The 22105-nt window shown below is 24.1% G+C and overlaps 1 protein-coding gene across 1 annotated transcript in view; it reads right to left on the reverse strand.

Annotated features, from left to right (window-relative positions):
* The window catches only part of LOC111629884 (prolyl 4-hydroxylase subunit alpha-1-like), a 32329-nt gene extending 26829 nt beyond the window's left edge, over positions 1–5500 (reverse strand). Inside the window, exons 1-3 of the mRNA XM_023373810.1 lie at positions 5207–5500; positions 4900–5103; positions 711–862 (exon numbers count right to left, since the gene is read on the reverse strand). Of these exons, the coding sequence (XP_023229578.1) occupies positions 711–862; positions 4900–5103; positions 5207–5283 (433 nt within the window). The 5' untranslated portion in view covers positions 5284–5500. The remainder of the gene's footprint in view (positions 1–710; positions 863–4899; positions 5104–5206) is intronic.
* Positions 5501–22105: the final 16605 nt, after the last annotated feature.

Genomic DNA, 22105 nt, shown 5'->3' on the forward strand with positions numbered 1-22105 from the left:
CATCACCACAGCCCAAGCTAGCCTTCACTTCCAGATGTATTTAAAGTTAGATATAATCTTACGCAGTTAAGCATGGTACTGGCTGGGGACAACTCCTACACCCACGGTCTAAGTACAACTCCATAATAGCACTCAGCCAGCTATACTTAAATCCCAACTATTGTCCAAATTGTCCTGCTTTTTTCTAAAAATTTTTCATTAACAGTATTATTCTTATTTTTACACTGTACAAACCATTTCAGCGAGCACTTAAAATTGTGTTTCAACATGTAAAGGATGTAATTTAGTGCATTTCACATTTTCAGTTATATTCTTTACATGATGTAACAAATTCTTTATTATATTCGAAAGATGGAGAACCTGAAGATAGTCTAAATTAAACTGAAAGTATTTATTTGTAATAAAACTGTTGCTGGTAATAAGGTGTTTGGTATTAGTAACTCAAATCAGTATTTTACTTATACAGTATAATAAAATATTATTTATTATTTCTTTTTAGTTTTAACAATGTAAACTAAAAATTCTTACATGTTTTCAAATATATAATTAAAATATTTTATGTAATAAAACAATAATAAACGAGCATAAGTATATTATACTTCATGTATCTAGTATTGCAATCTACTATTTACTTATCATTTCAAATGTAATTTAAATACAAATGTAAATAATAAACCAAAAAATAAAAATTTTTATTTGGCAACACATACCTCTACCTTCACTACTCAATAAAAGATTTTCTGTAGCTTTCCAATCTGCAGTAAGCCTTTTAACTAATAAATAAGCATTAACAGGATTTGCTAGAAATGTTTGTATATTTTGACTTGCTGTATTATATAATTTTCCATATTCTTCTCTAATACTGAAAAAAATTTTTGTTAATATTTAATATTAAGTAAAATTACATAAAATTTTAAATTATATATACTTTTATAGAATTAATTCTGTTAAATAATTAATCCATATTTTAAATTTATTCCAAAAGATTCTAAGAGATCACAACAGTAAAGACGTATTAAAATAAAACAATATAAATAAAATGACCATTTATATAAATAGAATAAAAACCAATTTCAGTATGAAAATATTAAAAATAGAATTGTAAAACTTTATATGCTCACATATGATGCCAAATATATTATAAGAAAGAAGAAGTACTGTCTTTTGTCATTAGATTTTTTTCTTTAATAAATTAAATACATGAATTAATAGGTTTAAAAACATTCTTATCTTTGCTTAATTTAAAGAGATTTTAAAATCAATATTCAAATTTTATATATTTGTTTTTTGCTTAAGGAAAACATTTTGGAATGTTGAAAATACTTGCATGTATTTAATTGATCAAACAAGTAAATCTAATGCTGAAAGATAGTACTGTTTCTTCCTTATAAAAGCAGAATGCATTAATGGCCAACAATTGTTAGAAATTTTGAATGAAGTTATAAGTAACATTCAAATTTTGTCAAGATTGAAAAGCATTCACTATCAGATACTAAGATATACAAATTCGCATACTAACCATAATAAATTATATGACTAAATAAAATTTATGCATTAAATTTGCATTAAAGGTTAATTTTCATTAAATTTTATTCTATAATTAATTTTCCCAAAATACTTAAGAAGGTTATAACAATATCATAAGAAAAGCTGTATTAGTTTTATTTTTACTCTTACACTTAAAACAAATAAAAATATTATGCACTAATTCATCTAATTTTAATTAATTATCATTTATAAATAATTTCAAAATAAATGAAGATGATGATACTGCTTCAAATAAATACAGCTATAGATTTCAGTTACTGTATTCGTATTTTAAAATTGTATATTTGAGATTTAACTATGTTTCATACTTATCCTTGTAATGTTATAGAAACTTCTTAATGGAAGTTACAAAGCAATTCTTACAGATAAAAACAATTAAATAAATTAAAATTAAAAATTTTTAATAATGATTTTTATATAAAATCTAATAATTCAAATACAAGACAAGGTTTATTAATGTATTATTTAACAATTACTATTTTTCATTTCTGAAAATTTGGTTTCACTTGTTCATAAATTTATTATAATTAAAAGATCAACTATATTTAAGAGCAATCAAATTTGTTTGAAAAAGTAGACGTTTGTTTGTTTGTTTTGCTTCTTTATCTATTAAAATCATGTAAAACTTCATTTTATATGATTTTCGCATATTTATGAAAGTTTTAAGTTTTATTTAGCAAATATTTTAAATCGAAATTGCTTAGAAATAATAATTATATGTTTCAAGTTTAAAATTAAAATTAAACTGAAAATAATTATCAGAAGAGTAAAAAACTTCTTTAACATCTTTAATTTTTATTTCATACACAAATTAGTTTTTAAAAATAAATTATTTATCTTAAATACGGGAGCAGATTTAGGGGGATGTGAAGAGTGCATCTTCTTCTGGGTTCCCAAGTAAAGCTGTGTACCTCAAGAATTAAAAACCTTTGTAAGGAGTATTGTTTCCTTTCTGCATCCCATCTAAAGACAATTTCTTCCAAGGACTCTGAGAAGGTATTATTCCTCAGAGATCAGAAAATACTTCCTCGTCTAAAGTGGTGCATCATCCTATGGATAAAAAGGGCAATTTCCTGGGACCCCCTATTAACAGAAATTCCCAAACTAGTCTTTTATAAAAATATATATCCTCCAAAAACTTCCCCCAGAGAAAAATGTCTGAAGTCAATACTGTATGTGGTGTCCCCTAATTCAAATTCACCTGAACCCCATGAAGCTATAATGTGTCACTGCTCATCTAACCTCATATAAAACACCTTTAGTAAAAAAAACAGAATTATTGTTTCAGCAATGTGTCAGAATTATTGTTCCTGTGTTTATATGTATATGTAAATTGACCAACCAATTGCATTTATTACTCCCCTTATACAAGAAAAATACCCTCAGAGAATGTCTTCTGAAAGAATCATTGCTATAAAGATTTCTGGATCTGCATTTGTTTTATTTATATATAATATATATTACTAGCTGCAAGGACCCGCTTCGCTGGGTTTTTATTTGTGGGCAAAAAGTAACAATAGTGAAGATTAAGATAATTACATTATAGCCAATCTTACCCATTTTCACAGAATGCAAGAATTAGGTCCCCGTTTCCAGACTAATTAGAGAATTTTTACGTCCAGTCAAACAAACTATTTTCAATTTGATCAATTTTCTGAAACGTTTACAATCATTCTATAATTGAACCAATTCAAATTCGAAATAGAAAATCTTCCACTTTCAACCACTTTCAAGCCCATATCTCCCGCACCCTTATAGCTATCGAGACGCAACCACCATAGTGCATGAATAGAGACTTGGTGCTACTACCACATACAAACACCATTCATGTGCGATGTGTAATTTTGGCTGAAAAGTGAAATATAGGCACACACACATCTATTTTTATATATATATATATATATATATAATTTTATGTATATATAATTTATAATATACACTAAAAATCTAAAAATTTGTAATATATATGCTACAAATTTTCAGTTTAAAAAAATATTTTTTCAGCAGAAAAAATAAAATTACAAAATTTTTTCTTTTTACAGTTTACTTTAAAATGTTTTCTTGTTAAAAAAACATTTTATTAGTAAAATGAAAATTATTATTAAAACACTAATATTTTTAGTAAAATGATGATTATTAATTTTGTATTCATCTATTTTGAGATATAATAATAACTATCATTTTATAATTAAGATTTAAACTTCTGCACAAGATGATACTATGAAAAAACAAAATAAGCATAATATATTGACCCTAGAAACAGTGATATATGCAGAGGGGGCCAAAGAGCCTTGCATCCTCCAAAAAGAAGAAAATCTTCAAAAACCTTTTCCTAATTAAAATTCTTTTTTTTTATTTATATTGTGTTCTGTCTTTTATTTCTACACTAATTATGAATCATATAAGATCATAAAAGGTGGAAATTTTATTAAATTTGCATTAAAAATTTTTTCTGTTCAATTTGGCTCCCTCTAAGATTAAATTCTAAGTATGCACTGCCTAAAAATACTGTATATAAATATATATGAATGCAGATTTTGTGAAATTAGACAATAAATTTTGAACTTTTTTATTCTCAATTGAAATATTTCAAAAATATTTGTTTTTGGTATAATTATACTATAGATATAAATTCTTTATAGAAAGTAATTAAAACTTTTCATTTAAAATTGTTATGTTACTATGAATACAGTAATTGGTAGATTAGAATAGCATATTATACAGTATATACTAAATTACATATACAATTATTTTTAAATTTTGAATTTTTAGTGAATAAAACTAAATGTTTAAAATTATTTAAAATGAAATGTCAAAGTTTAATTACGTAATCAAAAACATTAAGTTTCAAAGAAATCTTTCAAAACACTTTTAGTGATATAAATGCAAAATGTCATTATCTCAATGATGATACTACTATTTAAACAGGTTTATTCATGATTTAAAAGTAAAGGGAAAAAACCAGAATAATTTAAACACACATGCTATAATTAAATTCATTAGTGATGCATTCTTATAATACTTTTTCTTAAAATTTTAAAACAAACAATTATTACATCAGTTACCAAAATAGTAATAAATTTATTCAGAACAACATTAAAATGAAAGCTTCATAAATATATATAACATTTTTAGAAAGCAGCACATTATAAAAACTATAAATATATTTTGAAGGAAATAAAACTGTTTTAAAATGCATAACTTTTTAGATTAATTATTATAAAATATGATAATTTTATTATAACTAATTCTTTAAATTTATATTTTTGAATAAACCTTTAATCTGTTAATAATACTTTTTACATTTAGAATGTAACAACAAAAAGTATTTTTGTTATGTTACTAACTTACTTGCGAACTTTTTGAAGTCTATTCTCTTCAGTTTCCAAATATTTTTCTAGAGTTTTAACAATTTCACCTTCTGTGTATAGCAACCTTTCCAATTCTACAACAGCAGTAAACATTTCTCCTCTTGACTGCATAAAAATCACCATAAATAAAAAGGAGATAACCAATCTCCATGAAAGAGCCATAATAATATTTTTGATCTGCAACCTGCAATATTAAGTTAAAAATATTCAATTATTATAACACTAAATTTTTTAATTAAAATCATAATAATATAAACTGATTCTAATAAAAATATCAATTGATTTACAGTGGAACCCCATTTATCTGGATGAAATGAGACCGAGTCCGAAAATCCAGATAATCTGGGAAAGTTGTTAACGACATAAATAATACAGTTTATAGACTTTTTATTTTATATATCTATAGTCTTCTCCAACATAACAACCACTTTCTTTCCTTTAGTCATTTTCACAGTGTTTATTTTATTTCACATATGTTTAAAGATGAGCAAAACTCATCTTTAAACATCTGAGTGAAACTCAGTGAAACAATAGGAGTAAAACAACAGCAAAAATCTTAAAAATATTTCGCTGAAGCCTTTCTAAACTCAAAGAACACTCCCTCGGAATGTATAACAATGAATATCATATGCCGACTCATAAGAAACAAGTCTGTCTATCTTTGTTACACTCAGGCAAGAATGTAATTAGGAGTTCTTTGACTTTTTGCATTTATAGGTTTTCCGTATATCTATCTTTCTGAGGCAGGAAATGTATTTTATAATCTGGATAAACCGGAAATCCAGATTAACGGAATCTGAATAAATGGAGTTCCACTGTAATCTGAAATAGCACAACTGGAATCATTTCAATTGAAATGATCTGAATTGAGATAATTGAAATACTGTCAACTGATATCATTTAATTTGATTTGTTCTAAATGGACATTCAGGACTATGAAATGACAGCATGAACATTTCCTGTCAATTGATATTTAAATTATTATTAAATTAAATAAATTGATATATTAGTATAAACATTTCAAAGTATTACAAAGAAATACATATGTATGTAGCTATATATATATTTATATTTATTGATTTTAAAAAATTTAAGTAAAAGTGTTAAATATGAGCTATTTTATGGACACATAATACTACAAATATTATATACTTTTGAGAATCCAATGATTAAATATTAAAATATTTTTGTAAACAGAATAATGGAAAAATTCTTTGAAACACAAATATTTATTTATTAACCAAGTTGAATAAATTGGCTTATGTTAAACTGAATACAAATCAAATTGGAGAAAACAGAATGGAGATCACTATCAAAAAGAGTTGGAACAAAATGGTGTCCTTTCCATTCTTTCCATTCAAATAGTTCATTTTATAAATAACCTCAACTAGATATAAATACCAATAAACTGGCAAAAATAAAAGAAATAAAATGAAAACAAACATTTTCTTCTGCTTTAAATGGTCATTTTCACATTTGAAGAAAGCAGATATAAATGAATGCTAAACAAATGTAGCTATAACGAAGATATAAACAAATGCAGATATAATGAATCCTCTGACTCTGAGAATGACTTGTTTAAAATGGAAGAAACCCATTTGCTTTCATTTTATTTCTTTTATTTTTCTCTGGTTTGCTTTGTTAGTGTTAGTGTACTCATCACAGTTTCTGTCAGTCAGTTTATTGATTTTCACTGTAATTATTAAGAACAATGATTTTCTGGTTGTGATTTATTTCCTATCTCTATCTTTTTCTTTTCAAACAGAATCTTTTTCATTTGCCACACTGCAATACATGGGAGGCCCTGCAATGCTGTATAGCAAAACCATCATCAGCCTATTTTACTATTTTATAAAGATTACAAATCTTTGTAAAATCTCACAAATCGCAAAGAATCATCTAGTTTCTTTTCTTGAGAAAGTTCATATCATATGGTCTATATATTCTTAAGTGATGAATCAAATTTTTCTTCTTTTCAGGAGGAGAATGTGTAGCACTACTCAATAATTTGATATAACTGTAAAAGTCATTTCCTTCTGATGATGATTTGTCCATAATTGACCAATGTAAGGGCACTAACATTGCCAGACTTGAAGATGCAATTTATCATATCTGCCATTTAAAATGCTCATAAGTAAACTAAAATTCTAATACCTATACCAACATACATATATAAAAATATCAATCTTGGTTCTTTCCCAACTGAATGAATCTGAGAACATTGTTCTGGTTCACTCAATTAGAACGTCATTCTAATTCAGTCATTCATAATAAAATGTATACAATATCGTCAATATATACTATATATTGGTATTAGACCTGTTAAATGAAATGTTTATACAATAATATTAAATTCTTTAAAAACACTGACAAATGGAAAAAGCTGCCTGTCCATTGACAGAGCATACAAAATGCTGTTGGTTAGTGCTAAACACTGGTGGTATTATGGTATACTATGTGTATGAAAAAAATACAAAAATAACCATCAAAAATACATCAAATCAAAGTAAACTGATGAGCTATCTTAGCTAAAATATCATTGAATGGTGAGTCAGCATGCATATTTTTATCAACATATCGGAAAAAAATTCTCACGTGGGGACATACTATACTAATATTGCATTTACCAATATAAAATTTTTTTAAGTAACGACTATTCAATAATAACAAAAATAATAAATACATATATATATAAACCAACAGCACAAATAAATTAACATCTTATTATTAACTGAAACTAATGGCTTGACCTGTGGTCTGGCAAGTATTATGCACTAACAAGTAACAATTTCAAACAAGTAGAACAGTCTACCAACAAAAGTAACAACAGCATCATTTATTAATAATATATTTAATAAAAATTCAGCAGCACATAATGAAAATTTCTAGAAAAATACTGATTTAAATGTATGGCTAAATGTTTTTCAATGTAAACATTTTTTTTACACTCCATAAAAACAATTAGATATAACAATACTTTATAAATTATATATATTTTATATTATCCTATAAAAGAAAAAATTTATTTAAACTGAATTCTTTAAATATAAATAAAGCTATATCAATAATTAGCCAATATACTTTAACATGAGAACAGTTTAAGCAGACATTATACCATAACTTAAAAGGAATATATGTTTGAATAATAAACAAAATTCTCATTTTATCAATTATATATTATAATAACATGCACTGTTTCATTTAAAAGGTAAAAAATTGATATTTTATTTATAAACAGTACTAAGTTAACCACTGAAAAAATAAATTGTCTTATAAAATATATATTAGAATATAAAATAAGAAACTTACAAAGTGAAGATCATCTTTAATAGCTATATCCAGTCTAAACAGAAGGAATTTTGGATTTTGTTTGTATGTTAGTGCACTACACTTCGAAACAATAAAATTCTGTATTTTTTTAAATTCTTAAAATTTTTTATGCACCATTTAATATATCATGAAACAACATGAGGAAAATAGAAATAGGTCAAACATACTAAAGTAATCATGGATAAAACCTTTTATTGTATAGTTCATCTTTGGATTTAGGATAGAGGAAAATATATTTAGAAGAAATTAGATTAGATATACAAAAAAATTATATACAATGAAAGACTGGGGTGTCATGAAATAAAGAAATTAGAAATTATACCTCATGGTAATTACTACTGACACTGGTATTAATTTTTAATTGTTAATCTATTCAAATTTGAATAAACTTTTATGAAACAAGCTTTGCAAATTAAAAGCAGAAAAATTTACAATAACTAACAACAGAGAAGTTACATTAGACATCATAGTAATATGACAACTAACATAACTTTTTACAGGAAGTATTTAACTGAACACAATTTAAAATTTGATTGATTTCAATATGATATCAGTATATCAAATATATCTATTATAATATCCAATTAAATAATAGTAATTATTATTGAAATTTTTATATTAGTATTAAATATCATTTACAAAATGATATAGCTGATCTAAAATTTAATTCTTACCAGAACAATAGAGAAATAAGTAAATACTTTAATTTTTACTTAGATAAATCATATGTTTGACAATAAAACAAAATAAGAAAAATGTTATTAAATCTCTTATATTTAATGAAATTTAATTAGTTATAAATTTTCTGCTTTCTTACATTAATTCACAGCAAAGTTACAGGAAATTTAAATTTATAAATTAATATATTTTTTGTTTTGTAATTAATATTTTTCAACAGTATTTTCATAAATTTTAATTATAATTTAAAACTCATTATAAACACATCAGAATTGTATTCTATATTATATATTTAATATTAAAATATTTAATAGTACAGAATTTCATACTTTACATTACATAATTTAATTAAATTTACTAGTTAATCTGATACAAAACAATTCCAAACAATTAAAATAGCATTGTTCAAAACTAACGAAAAAGCAATTTTAAAAACATTTTATCTTCTATATAACAATACTGATAATTGTAAATCTTATTTGGATTTTTTTGTGTCAAATGCTTAATTCAAATAACTTCTGATATTTTACATTCTTACTATCTTGTTATTTGTAAAATGTGAAAATATACTTTCTTTAAATCAAAATCTAATTGCATATTCATTCTATAAACTCTACATATACATAAACATTATTGAACACTTCATTATATATTGATATTATCATATACTGTACTGTATATAGATCTGCTTTTAATCTCTCAAAGTAATTAATTGTCTAAAATTATTTTAATGTAAAATGTAGAAATATATAACATAAATCTTGAATTTGTCTTTTAATTATCAAATTTTTAAGTCATTAAGAAGTAAACTAGTTCATATACACAATCCTCAAATAACATCACTAAAAAACTGACTTCATAATACTAAAGTATCCAACTGACCTAATGACTGTAATTCACATTGTCCTAAATATAAAGTGACGCTTATGCCTCATTGATGATCTGTTACAGTTTAATTTTAGTAGCTTGTTTGTTTCATATATTTTAAGCTGTATATATCTATATTTAAATTTTATAAATAAAGTTTATTATTAGGAAATTTTTCATAAAATACAATTGTATAATATGAAATTAATAATAAAATGTCTTTTATCATCACTGATTTTAGTTTAAAAAATTATAAATTAAATATCATATCATAAAAATTATACCTTTAACAATTTGTATTATAATGATTGTATTAAATACAAAATAATAATAAAGCAACTGTCATATCTAACAATAAATAAGTAAAATTATCAGTTTAACATAACAGCTAAACATAAAAAAAGGAAATTCAAAAAGTTTTAATCAATTATACCAGCATAATTCTATTTTGATTAAAAGGAACTATATTTGGTCAGTTAAATAATAAAAAATGAATGAGGTTACATATTAATCTAAATTCTAATATAGCTGGAAAAAGTTTGATCAAATGTGATTAGACGGCTGACACAACATAAGGAGAAAAACTCACATAAAAGGCATTAAGGAATATTTTATTTTTCTGCAAGCACTTTCAATGCAGTTATGAATGTTTTCTTCAGGCAGAAAAGGAATCAAACAGTTGTTCAAACGGATTTTAAAATTTAAAATCTGTTCGAACAACTGTTTGATTCTAGGAAGCAAGAAAATAAAATATTCCTGAATGCCTTTTATGTGAGTTTTTCTCCTTGTGTCAGTGCAATTGTCAGCGTGATGTCCACCGTATGTGTTTGTGATTAGACAGCACAGCATAACTGCAACACATTTAATGGTACATGATAATCATAAATTCAAACTTTGCTCAGTTATTTATCACCAGATTATTTTAAATTAGTTATTAAATTATATTATTTAATAATTAAATCTTTTAATGTGTAACAAAATATTTAATTATTATTTTAAAATTTATTTACTTAAATTCAATTGAAATAATCTGTTTCACAGTAAATTTGACACATTTAACAAAGTTATTCGTTCATGTTAATTAGTGTACATGTCGACAATATTTTAACTTGTTCATTTGAAGAAAAACAACATTTCATAAAATGTAAAAGCAGCTACTATTTAATAGTTTAGATTCTATATTCATATTTTTATGCAAACTATAAAAACTTTTTCATTATTCATTAGTTTATGTCTGAATAAACTTCATATTTTTTTCAAAAATGCTTCATTAAACATGAAAGAATTTTCTTTTTATAAAACATAACTGCTTTTTCAGTTCAAGCAAGAATTCACTTTAATATTATTTACTTACAGTTTAAATAAAAATATAAAACATATTAAATCAGGATATTATTTCAGACTGTACAATAGTAAAACCTTTAAAAATTTCAAAAAAGATTATTATTTTAGATACAGAATTATTATAACAGGAAATAAGGATCAATTGCTTTAAAAAAAAAAAAAAAACAAGAGATTATATCATCAACAAAAGATTTTGTATTTTTAAAGGTCATCTGATCAGAATATAAATGAAGTTTATTTCCTGAATAAAAGAACTTGCAACAATACCAACATAAATCCACAATAATAAGGAAACACAGAATTATATAATTTTATGAAAAAACTTTGTTAAATAAACTTTTGAAGAAATGCCATCATTTTACATAACAATAGAACTTAATTAAACTGGACCAGAAATCATTATCAAAAATCCATAAAGATTGAAAAATTTGTATACTGCTATAGAAATAAATGTTTTGTAATTATAAAATNTAAAATGATGATTATTAATTTTGTATTCATCTATTTTGAGATATAATAATAACTATCATTTTATAATTAAGATTTAAACTTCTGCACAAGATGATACTATGAAAAAACAAAATAAGCATAATATATTGACCCTAGAAACAGTGATATATGCAGAGGGGGCCAAAGAGCCTTGCATCCTCCAAAAAGAAGAAAATCTTCAAAAACCTTTTCCTAATTAAAATTCTTTTTTTTTATTTATATTGTGTTCTGTCTTTTATTTCTACACTAATTATGAATCATATAAGATCATAAAAGGTGGAAATTTTATTAAATTTGCATTAAAAATTTTTTCTGTTCAATTTGGCTCCCTCTAAGATTAAATTCTAAGTATGCACTGCCTAAAAATACTGTATATAAATATATATGAATGCAGATTTTGTGAAATTAGACAATAAATTTTGAACTTTTTTATTCTCAATTGAAATATTTCAAAAATATTTGTTTTTGGTATAATTATACTATAGATATAAATTCTTTATAGAAAGTAATTAAAACTTTTCATTTAAAATTGTTATGTTACTATGAATACAGTAATTGGTAGATTAGAATAGCATATTATACAGTATATACTAAATTACATATACAATTATTTTTAAATTTTGAATTTTTAGTGAATAAAACTAAATGTTTAAAATTATTTAAAATGAAATGTCAAAGTTTAATTACGTAATCAAAAACATTAAGTTTCAAAGAAATCTTTCAAAACACTTTTAGTGATATAAATGCAAAATGTCATTATCTCAATGATGATACTACTATTTAAACAGGTTTATTCATGATTTAAAAGTAAAGGGAAAAAACCAGAATAATTTAAACACACATGCTATAATTAAATTCATTAGTGATGCATTCTTATAATACTTTTTCTTAAAATTTTAAAACAAACAATTATTACATCAGTTACCAAAATAGTAATAAATTTATTCAGAACAACATTAAAATGAAAGCTTCATAAATATATATAACATTTTTAGAAAGCAGCACATTATAAAAACTATAAATATATTTTGAAGGAAATAAAACTGTTTTAAAATGCATAACTTTTTAGATTAATTATTATAAAATATGATAATTTTATTATAACTAATTCTTTAAATTTATATTTTTGAATAAACCTTTAATCTGTTAATAATACTTTTTACATTTAGAATGTAACAACAAAAAGTATTTTTGTTATGTTACTAACTTACTTGCGAACTTTTTGAAGTCTATTCTCTTCAGTTTCCAAATATTTTTCTAGAGTTTTAACAATTTCACCTTCTGTGTATAGCAACCTTTCCAATTCTACAACAGCAGTAAACATTTCTCCTCTTGACTGCATAAAAATCACCATAAATAAAAAGGAGATAACCAATCTCCATGAAAGAGCCATAATAATATTTTTGATCTGCAACCTGCAATATTAAGTTAAAAATATTCAATTATTATAACACTAAATTTTTTAATTAAAATCATAATAATATAAACTGATTCTAATAAAAATATCAATTGATTTACAGTGGAACCCCATTTATCTGGATGAAATGAGACCGAGTCCGAAAATCCAGATAATCTGGGAAAGTTGTTAACGACATAAATAATACAGTTTATAGACTTTTTATTTTATATATCTATAGTCTTCTCCAACATAACAACCACTTTCTTTCCTTTAGTCATTTTCACAGTGTTTATTTTATTTCACATATGTTTAAAGATGAGCAAAACTCATCTTTAAACATCTGAGTGAAACTCAGTGAAACAATAGGAGTAAAACAACAGCAAAAATCTTAAAAATATTTCGCTGAAGCCTTTCTAAACTCAAAGAACACTCCCTCGGAATGTATAACAATGAATATCATATGCCGACTCATAAGAAACAAGTCTGTCTATCTTTGTTACACTCAGGCAAGAATGTAATTAGGAGTTCTTTGACTTTTTGCATTTATAGGTTTTCCGTATATCTATCTTTCTGAGGCAGGAAATGTATTTTATAATCTGGATAAACCGGAAATCCAGATTAACGGAATCTGAATAAATGGAGTTCCACTGTAATCTGAAATAGCACAACTGGAATCATTTCAATTGAAATGATCTGAATTGAGATAATTGAAATACTGTCAACTGATATCATTTAATTTGATTTGTTCTAAATGGACATTCAGGACTATGAAATGACAGCATGAACATTTCCTGTCAATTGATATTTAAATTATTATTAAATTAAATAAATTGATATATTAGTATAAACATTTCAAAGTATTACAAAGAAATACATATGTATGTAGCTATATATATATTTATATTTATTGATTTTAAAAAATTTAAGTAAAAGTGTTAAATATGAGCTATTTTATGGACACATAATACTACAAATATTATATACTTTTGAGAATCCAATGATTAAATATTAAAATATTTTTGTAAACAGAATAATGGAAAAATTCTTTGAAACACAAATATTTATTTATTAACCAAGTTGAATAAATTGGCTTATGTTAAACTGAATACAAATCAAATTGGAGAAAACAGAATGGAGATCACTATCAAAAAGAGTTGGAACAAAATGGTGTCCTTTCCATTCTTTCCATTCAAATAGTTCATTTTATAAATAACCTCAACTAGATATAAATACCAATAAACTGGCAAAAATAAAAGAAATAAAATGAAAACAAACATTTTCTTCTGCTTTAAATGGTCATTTTCACATTTGAAGAAAGCAGATATAAATGAATGCTAAACAAATGTAGCTATAACGAAGATATAAACAAATGCAGATATAATGAATCCTCTGACTCTGAGAATGACTTGTTTAAAATGGAAGAAACCCATTTGCTTTCATTTTATTTCTTTTATTTTTCTCTGGTTTGCTTTGTTAGTGTTAGTGTACTCATCACAGTTTCTGTCAGTCAGTTTATTGATTTTCACTGTAATTATTAAGAACAATGATTTTCTGGTTGTGATTTATTTCCTATCTCTATCTTTTTCTTTTCAAACAGAATCTTTTTCATTTGCCACACTGCAATACATGGGAGGCCCTGCAATGCTGTATAGCAAAACCATCATCAGCCTATTTTACTATTTTATAAAGATTACAAATCTTTGTAAAATCTCACAAATCGCAAAGAATCATCTAGTTTCTTTTCTTGAGAAAGTTCATATCATATGGTCTATATATTCTTAAGTGATGAATCAAATTTTTCTTCTTTTCAGGAGGAGAATGTGTAGCACTACTCAATAATTTGATATAACTGTAAAAGTCATTTCCTTCTGATGATGATTTGTCCATAATTGACCAATGTAAGGGCACTAACATTGCCAGACTTGAAGATGCAATTTATCATATCTGCCATTTAAAATGCTCATAAGTAAACTAAAATTCTAATACCTATACCAACATACATATATAAAAATATCAATCTTGGTTCTTTCCCAACTGAATGAATCTGAGAACATTGTTCTGGTTCACTCAATTAGAACGTCATTCTAATTCAGTCATTCATAATAAAATGTATACAATATCGTCAATATATACTATATATTGGTATTAGACCTGTTAAATGAAATGTTTATACAATAATATTAAATTCTTTAAAAACACTGACAAATGGAAAAAGCTGCCTGTCCATTGACAGAGCATACAAAATGCTGTTGGTTAGTGCTAAACACTGGTGGTATTATGGTATACTATGTGTATGAAAAAAATACAAAAATAACCATCAAAAATACATCAAATCAAAGTAAACTGATGAGCTATCTTAGCTAAAATATCATTGAATGGTGAGTCAGCATGCATATTTTTATCAACATATCGGAAAAAAATTCTCACGTGGGGACATACTATACTAATATTGCATTTACCAATATAAAATTTTTTTAAGTAACGACTATTCAATAATAACAAAAATAATAAATACATATATATATAAACCAACAGCACAAATAAATTAACATCTTATTATTAACTGAAACTAATGGCTTGACCTGTGGTCTGGCAAGTATTATGCACTAACAAGTAACAATTTCAAACAAGTAGAACAGTCTACCAACAAAAGTAACAACAGCATCATTTATTAATAATATATTTAATAAAAATTCAGCAGCACATAATGAAAATTTCTAGAAAAATACTGATTTAAATGTATGGCTAAATGTTTTTCAATGTAAACATTTTTTTTACACTCCATAAAAACAATTAGATATAACAATACTTTATAAATTATATATATTTTATATTATCCTATAAAAGAAAAAATTTATTTAAACTGAATTCTTTAAATATAAATAAAGCTATATCAATAATTAGCCAATATACTTTAACATGAGAACAGTTTAAGCAGACATTATACCATAACTTAAAAGGAATATATGTTTGAATAATAAACAAAATTCTCATTTTATCAATTATATATTATAATAACATGCACTGTTTCATTTAAAAGGTAAAAAATTGATATTTTATTTATAAACAGTACTAAGTTAACCACTGAAAAAATAAATTGTCTTATAAAATATATATTAGAATATAAAATAAGAAACTTACAAAGTGAAGATCATCTTTAATAGCTATATCCAGTCTAAACAGAAGGAATTTTGGATTTTGTTTGTATGTTAGTGCACTACACTTCGAAACAATAAAATTCTGTATTTTTTTAAATTCTTAAAATTTTTTATGCACCATTTAATATATCATGAAACAACATGAGGAAAATAGAAATAGGTCAAACATACTAAAGTAATCATGGATAAAACCTTTTATTGTATAGTTCATCTTTGGATTTAGGATAGAGGAAAATATATTTAGAAGAAATTAGATTAGATATACAAAAAAATTATATACAATGAAAGACTGGGGTGTCATGAAATAAAGAAATTAGAAATTATACCTCATGGTAATTACTACTGACACTGGTATTAATTTTTAATTGTTAATCTATTCAAATTTGAATAAACTTTTATGAAACAAGCTTTGCAAATTAAAAGCAGAAAAATTTACAATAACTAACAACAGAGAAGTTACATTAGACATCATAGTAATATGACAACTAACATAACTTTTTACAGGAAGTATTTAACTGAACACAATTTAAAATTTGATTGATTTCAATATGATATCAGTATATCAAATATATCTATTATAATATCCAATTAAATAATAGTAATTATTATTGAAATTTTTATATTAGTATTAAATATCATTTACAAAATGATATAGCTGATCTAAAATTTAATTCTTACCAGAACAATAGAGAAATAAGTAAATACTTTAATTTTTACTTAGATAAATCATATGTTTGACAATAAAACAAAATAAGAAAAATGTTATTAAATCTCTTATATTTAATGAAATTTAATTAGTTATAAATTTTCTGCTTTCTTACATTAATTCACAGCAAAGTTACAGGAAATTTAAATTTATAAATTAATATATTTTTTGTTTTGTAATTAATATTTTTCAACAGTATTTTCATAAATTTTAATTATAATTTAAAACTCATTATAAACACATCAGAATTGTATTCTATATTATATATTTAATATTAAAATATTTAATAGTACAGAATTTCATACTTTACATTACATAATTTAATTAAATTTACTAGTTAATCTGATACAAAACAATTCCAAACAATTAAAATAGCATTGTTCAAAACTAACGAAAAAGCAATTTTAAAAACATTTTATCTTCTATATAACAATACTGATAATTGTAAATCTTATTTGGATTTTTTTGTGTCAAATGCTTAATTCAAATAACTTCTGATATTTTACATTCTTACTATCTTGTTATTTGTAAAATGTGAAAATATACTTTCTTTAAATCAAAATCTAATTGCATATTCATTCTATAAACTCTACATATACATAAACATTATTGAACACTTCATTATATATTGATATTATCATATACTGTACTGTATATAGATCTGCTTTTAATCTCTCAAAGTAATTAATTGTCTAAAATTATTTTAATGTAAAATGTAGAAATATATAACATAAATCTTGAATTTGTCTTTTAATTATCAAATTTTTAAGTCATTAAGAAGTAAACTAGTTCATATACACAATCCTCAAATAACATCACTAAAAAACTGACTTCATAATACTAAAGTATCCAACTGACCTAATGACTGTAATTCACATTGTCCTAAATATAAAGTGACGCTTATGCCTCATTGATGATCTGTTACAGTTTAATTTTAGTAGCTTGTTTGTTTCATATATTTTAAGCTGTATATATCTATATTTAAATTTTATAAATAAAGTTTATTATTAGGAAATTTTTCATAAAATACAATTGTATAATATGAAATTAATAATAAAATGTCTTTTATCATCACTGATTTTAGTTTAAAAAATTATAAATTAAATATCATATCATAAAAATTATACCTTTAACAATTTGTATTATAATGATTGTATTAAATACAAAATAATAATAAAGCAACTGTCATATCTAACAATAAATAAGTAAAATTATCAGTTTAACATAACAGCTAAACATAAAAAAAGGAAATTCAAAAAGTTTTAATCAATTATACCAGCATAATTCTATTTTGATTAAAAGGAACTATATTTGGTCAGTTAAATAATAAAAAATGAATGAGGTTACATATTAATCTAAATTCTAATATAGCTGGAAAAAGTTTGATCAAATGTGATTAGACGGCTGACACAACATAAGGAGAAAAACTCACATAAAAGGCATTAAGGAATATTTTATTTTTCTGCAAGCACTTTCAATGCAGTTATGAATGTTTTCTTCAGGCAGAAAAGGAATCAAACAGTTGTTCAAACGGATTTTAAAATTTAAAATCTGTTCGAACAACTGTTTGATTCTAGGAAGCAAGAAAATAAAATATTCCTGAATGCCTTTTATGTGAGTTTTTCTCCTTGTGTCAGTGCAATTGTCAGCGTGATGTCCACCGTATGTGTTTGTGATTAGACAGCACAGCATAACTGCAACACATTTAATGGTACATGATAATCATAAATTCAAACTTTGCTCAGTTATTTATCACCAGATTATTTTAAATTAGTTATTAAATTATATTATTTAATAATTAAATCTTTTAATGTGTAACAAAATATTTAATTATTATTTTAAAATTTATTTACTTAAATTCAATTGAAATAATCTGTTTCACAGTAAATTTGACACATTTAACAAAGTTATTCGTTCATGTTAATTAGTGTACATGTCGACAATATTTTAACTTGTTCATTTGAAGAAAAACAACATTTCATAAAATGTAAAAGCAGCTACTATTTAATAGTTTAGATTCTATATTCATATTTTTATGCAAACTATAAAAACTTTTTCATTATTCATTAGTTTATGTCTGAATAAACTTCATATTTTTTTCAAAAATGCTTCATTAAACATGAAAGAATTTTCTTTTTATAAAACATAACTGCTTTTTCAGTTCAAGCAAGAATTCACTTTAATATTATTTACTTACAGTTTAAATAAAAATATAAAACATATTAAATCAGGATATTATTTCAGACTGTACAATAGTAAAACCTTTAAAAATTTCAAAAAAGATTATTATTTTAGATACAGAATTATTATAACAGGAAATAAGGATCAATTGCTTTAAAAAAAAAAAAAAAACAAGAGATTATATCATCAACAAAAGATTTTGTATTTTTAAAGGTCATCTGATCAGAATATAAATGAAGTTTATTTCCTGAATAAAAGAACTTGCAACAATACCAACATAAATCCACAATAATAAGGAAACACAGAATTATATAATTTTATGAAAAAACTTTGTTAAATAAACTTTTGAAGAAATGCCATCATTTTACATAACAATAGAACTTAATTAAACTGGACCAGAAATCATTATCAAAAATCCATAAAGATTGAAAAATTTGTATACTGCTATAGAAATAAATGTTTTGTAATTATAAAATGATTATAAAACATATATACTATATAGAATTCAGGAATATATTAAAAGCATATTAACAATTACTGATAATATTTAGTGCATAAATTACCATTTAATAAAAATTCAGATGCAAAATATTCTTTGCTTAATACCATGATATATTAAGAGACATTTCAACATCAATTAATTAACCTAGCATTTCAACATTGTAATGTTATTTTTTTTTACTCTCTTTGTCTTGTGGGCACTAAGAGATCCCTTTAATTATGCCCATCATGAGTCTGCCAGGCCCACAATGGGAGAGGTTAACTGGGGAAAAACAGGCCTAACATATCCAAGACAGACTATTCACAAGAAATTCCTGGAGCTATTTGCCCAAATGCAATTCCAAGGTGCTAGAGTGGTAGGCTGAAGCTGTAACTATACAGTAGATCCCCCTATAAAACCACAGTATATACTAAATTACATATACAATTATTTTTAAATTTTGAATTTTTAGTGAATAAAACTAAATGTTTAAAATTATTTAAAATGAAATGTCAAAGTTTAATTACGTAATCAAAAACATTAAGTTTCAAAGAAATCTTTCAAAACACTTTTAGTGATATAAATGCAAAATGTCATTATCTCAATGATGATACTACTATTTAAACAGGTTTATTCATGATTTAAAAGTAAAGGGAAAAAACCAGAATAATTTAAACACACATGCTATAATTAAATTCATTAGTGATGCATTCTTATAATACTTTTTCTTAAAATTTTAAAACAAACAATTATTACATCAGTTACCAAAATAGTAATAAATTTATTCAGAACAACATTAAAATGAAAGCTTCATAAATATATATAACATTTTTAGAAAGCAGCACATTATAAAAACTATAAATATATTTTGAAGGAAATAAAACTGTTTTAAAATGCATAACTTTTTAGATTAATTATTATAAAATATGATAATTTTATTATAACTAATTCTTTAAATTTATATTTTTGAATAAACCTTTAATCTGTTAATAATACTTTTTACATTTAGAATGTAACAACAAAAAGTATTTTTGTTATGTTACTAACTTACTTGCGAACTTTTTGAAGTCTATTCTCTTCAGTTTCCAAATATTTTTCTAGAGTTTTAACAATTTCACCTTCTGTGTATAGCAACCTTTCCAATTCTACAACAGCAGTAAACATTTCTCCTCTTGACTGCATAAAAATCACCATAAATAAAAAGGAGATAACCAATCTCCATGAAAGAGCCATAATAATATTTTTGATCTGCAACCTGCAATATTAAGTTAAAAATATTCAATTATTATAACACTAAATTTTTTAATTAAAATCATAATAATATAAACTGATTCTAATAAAAATATCAATTGATTTACAGTGGAACCCCATTTATCTGGATGAAATGAGATTGAGTCCGAAAATCCAGATAATCTGGGAAAGTTGTTAATGACATAAATAATACAGTTTATAGACTTTTTATTTTATATATCTATAGTATTCTCCAACATAACAACCACTTTCTTTCCTTTAGTCATTTTCACAGTGTTTACTTTATTTCACATACGTTTAAAGATGAGCAAAACTCATCTTTAAACATCTGAGTGAAACTCAGTGAAACAATAGGAGTAAAACAACAGCAAAAATCTTAAAAATATTTCGCTGAAGCCTTTAGTTTTATTTTTACTCTTACACTTAAAACAAATAAAAATATCAATTGATTTACAGTGGAACCCCATTTATCTGGATGAAATGAGACCGAGTCCGAAAATCCAGATAATCTGGGAAAGTTGTTAACGACATAAATAATACAGTTTATAGACTTTTTATTTTATATATCTATAGTCTTCTCCAACATAACAACCACTTTCTTTCCTTTAGTCATTTTCACAGTGTTTATTTTATTTCACATATGTTTAAAGATGAGCAAAACTCATCTTTAAACATCTGAGTGAAACTCAGTGAAACAATAGGAGTAAAACAACAGCAAAAATCTTAAAAATATTTCGCTGAAGCCTTTCTAAACTCAAAGAACACTCCCTCGGAATGTATAACAATGAATATCATATGCCGACTCATAAGAAACAAGTCTGTCTATCTTTGTTACACTCAGGCAAGAATGTAATTAGGAGTTCTTTGACTTTTTGCATTTATAGGTTTTCCGTATATCTATCTTTCTGAGGCAGGAAATGTATTTTATAATCTGGATAAACCGGAAATCCAGATTAACGGAATCTGAATAAATGGAGTTCCACTGTAATCTGAAATAGCACAACTGGAATCATTTCAATTGAAATGATCTGAATTGAGATAATTGAAATACTGTCAACTGATATCATTTAATTTGATTTGTTCTAAATGGACATTCAGGACTATGAAATGACAGCATGAACATTTCCTGTCAATTGATATTTAAATTATTATTAAATTAAATAAATTGATATATTAGTATAAACATTTCAAAGTATTACAAAGAAATACATATGTATGTAGCTATATATATATTTATATTTATTGATTTTAAAAAATTTAAGTAAAAGTGTTAAATATGAGCTATTTTATGGACACATAATA

Source organism: Centruroides sculpturatus, unplaced genomic scaffold (assembly GCF_000671375.1).
Source record: "Centruroides sculpturatus isolate CEXI.00-Female unplaced genomic scaffold, Cexi_2.0 scaffold642, whole genome shotgun sequence".
NCBI classification, from domain to species: Eukaryota; Metazoa; Arthropoda; class Arachnida; order Scorpiones; family Buthidae; genus Centruroides; species Centruroides sculpturatus.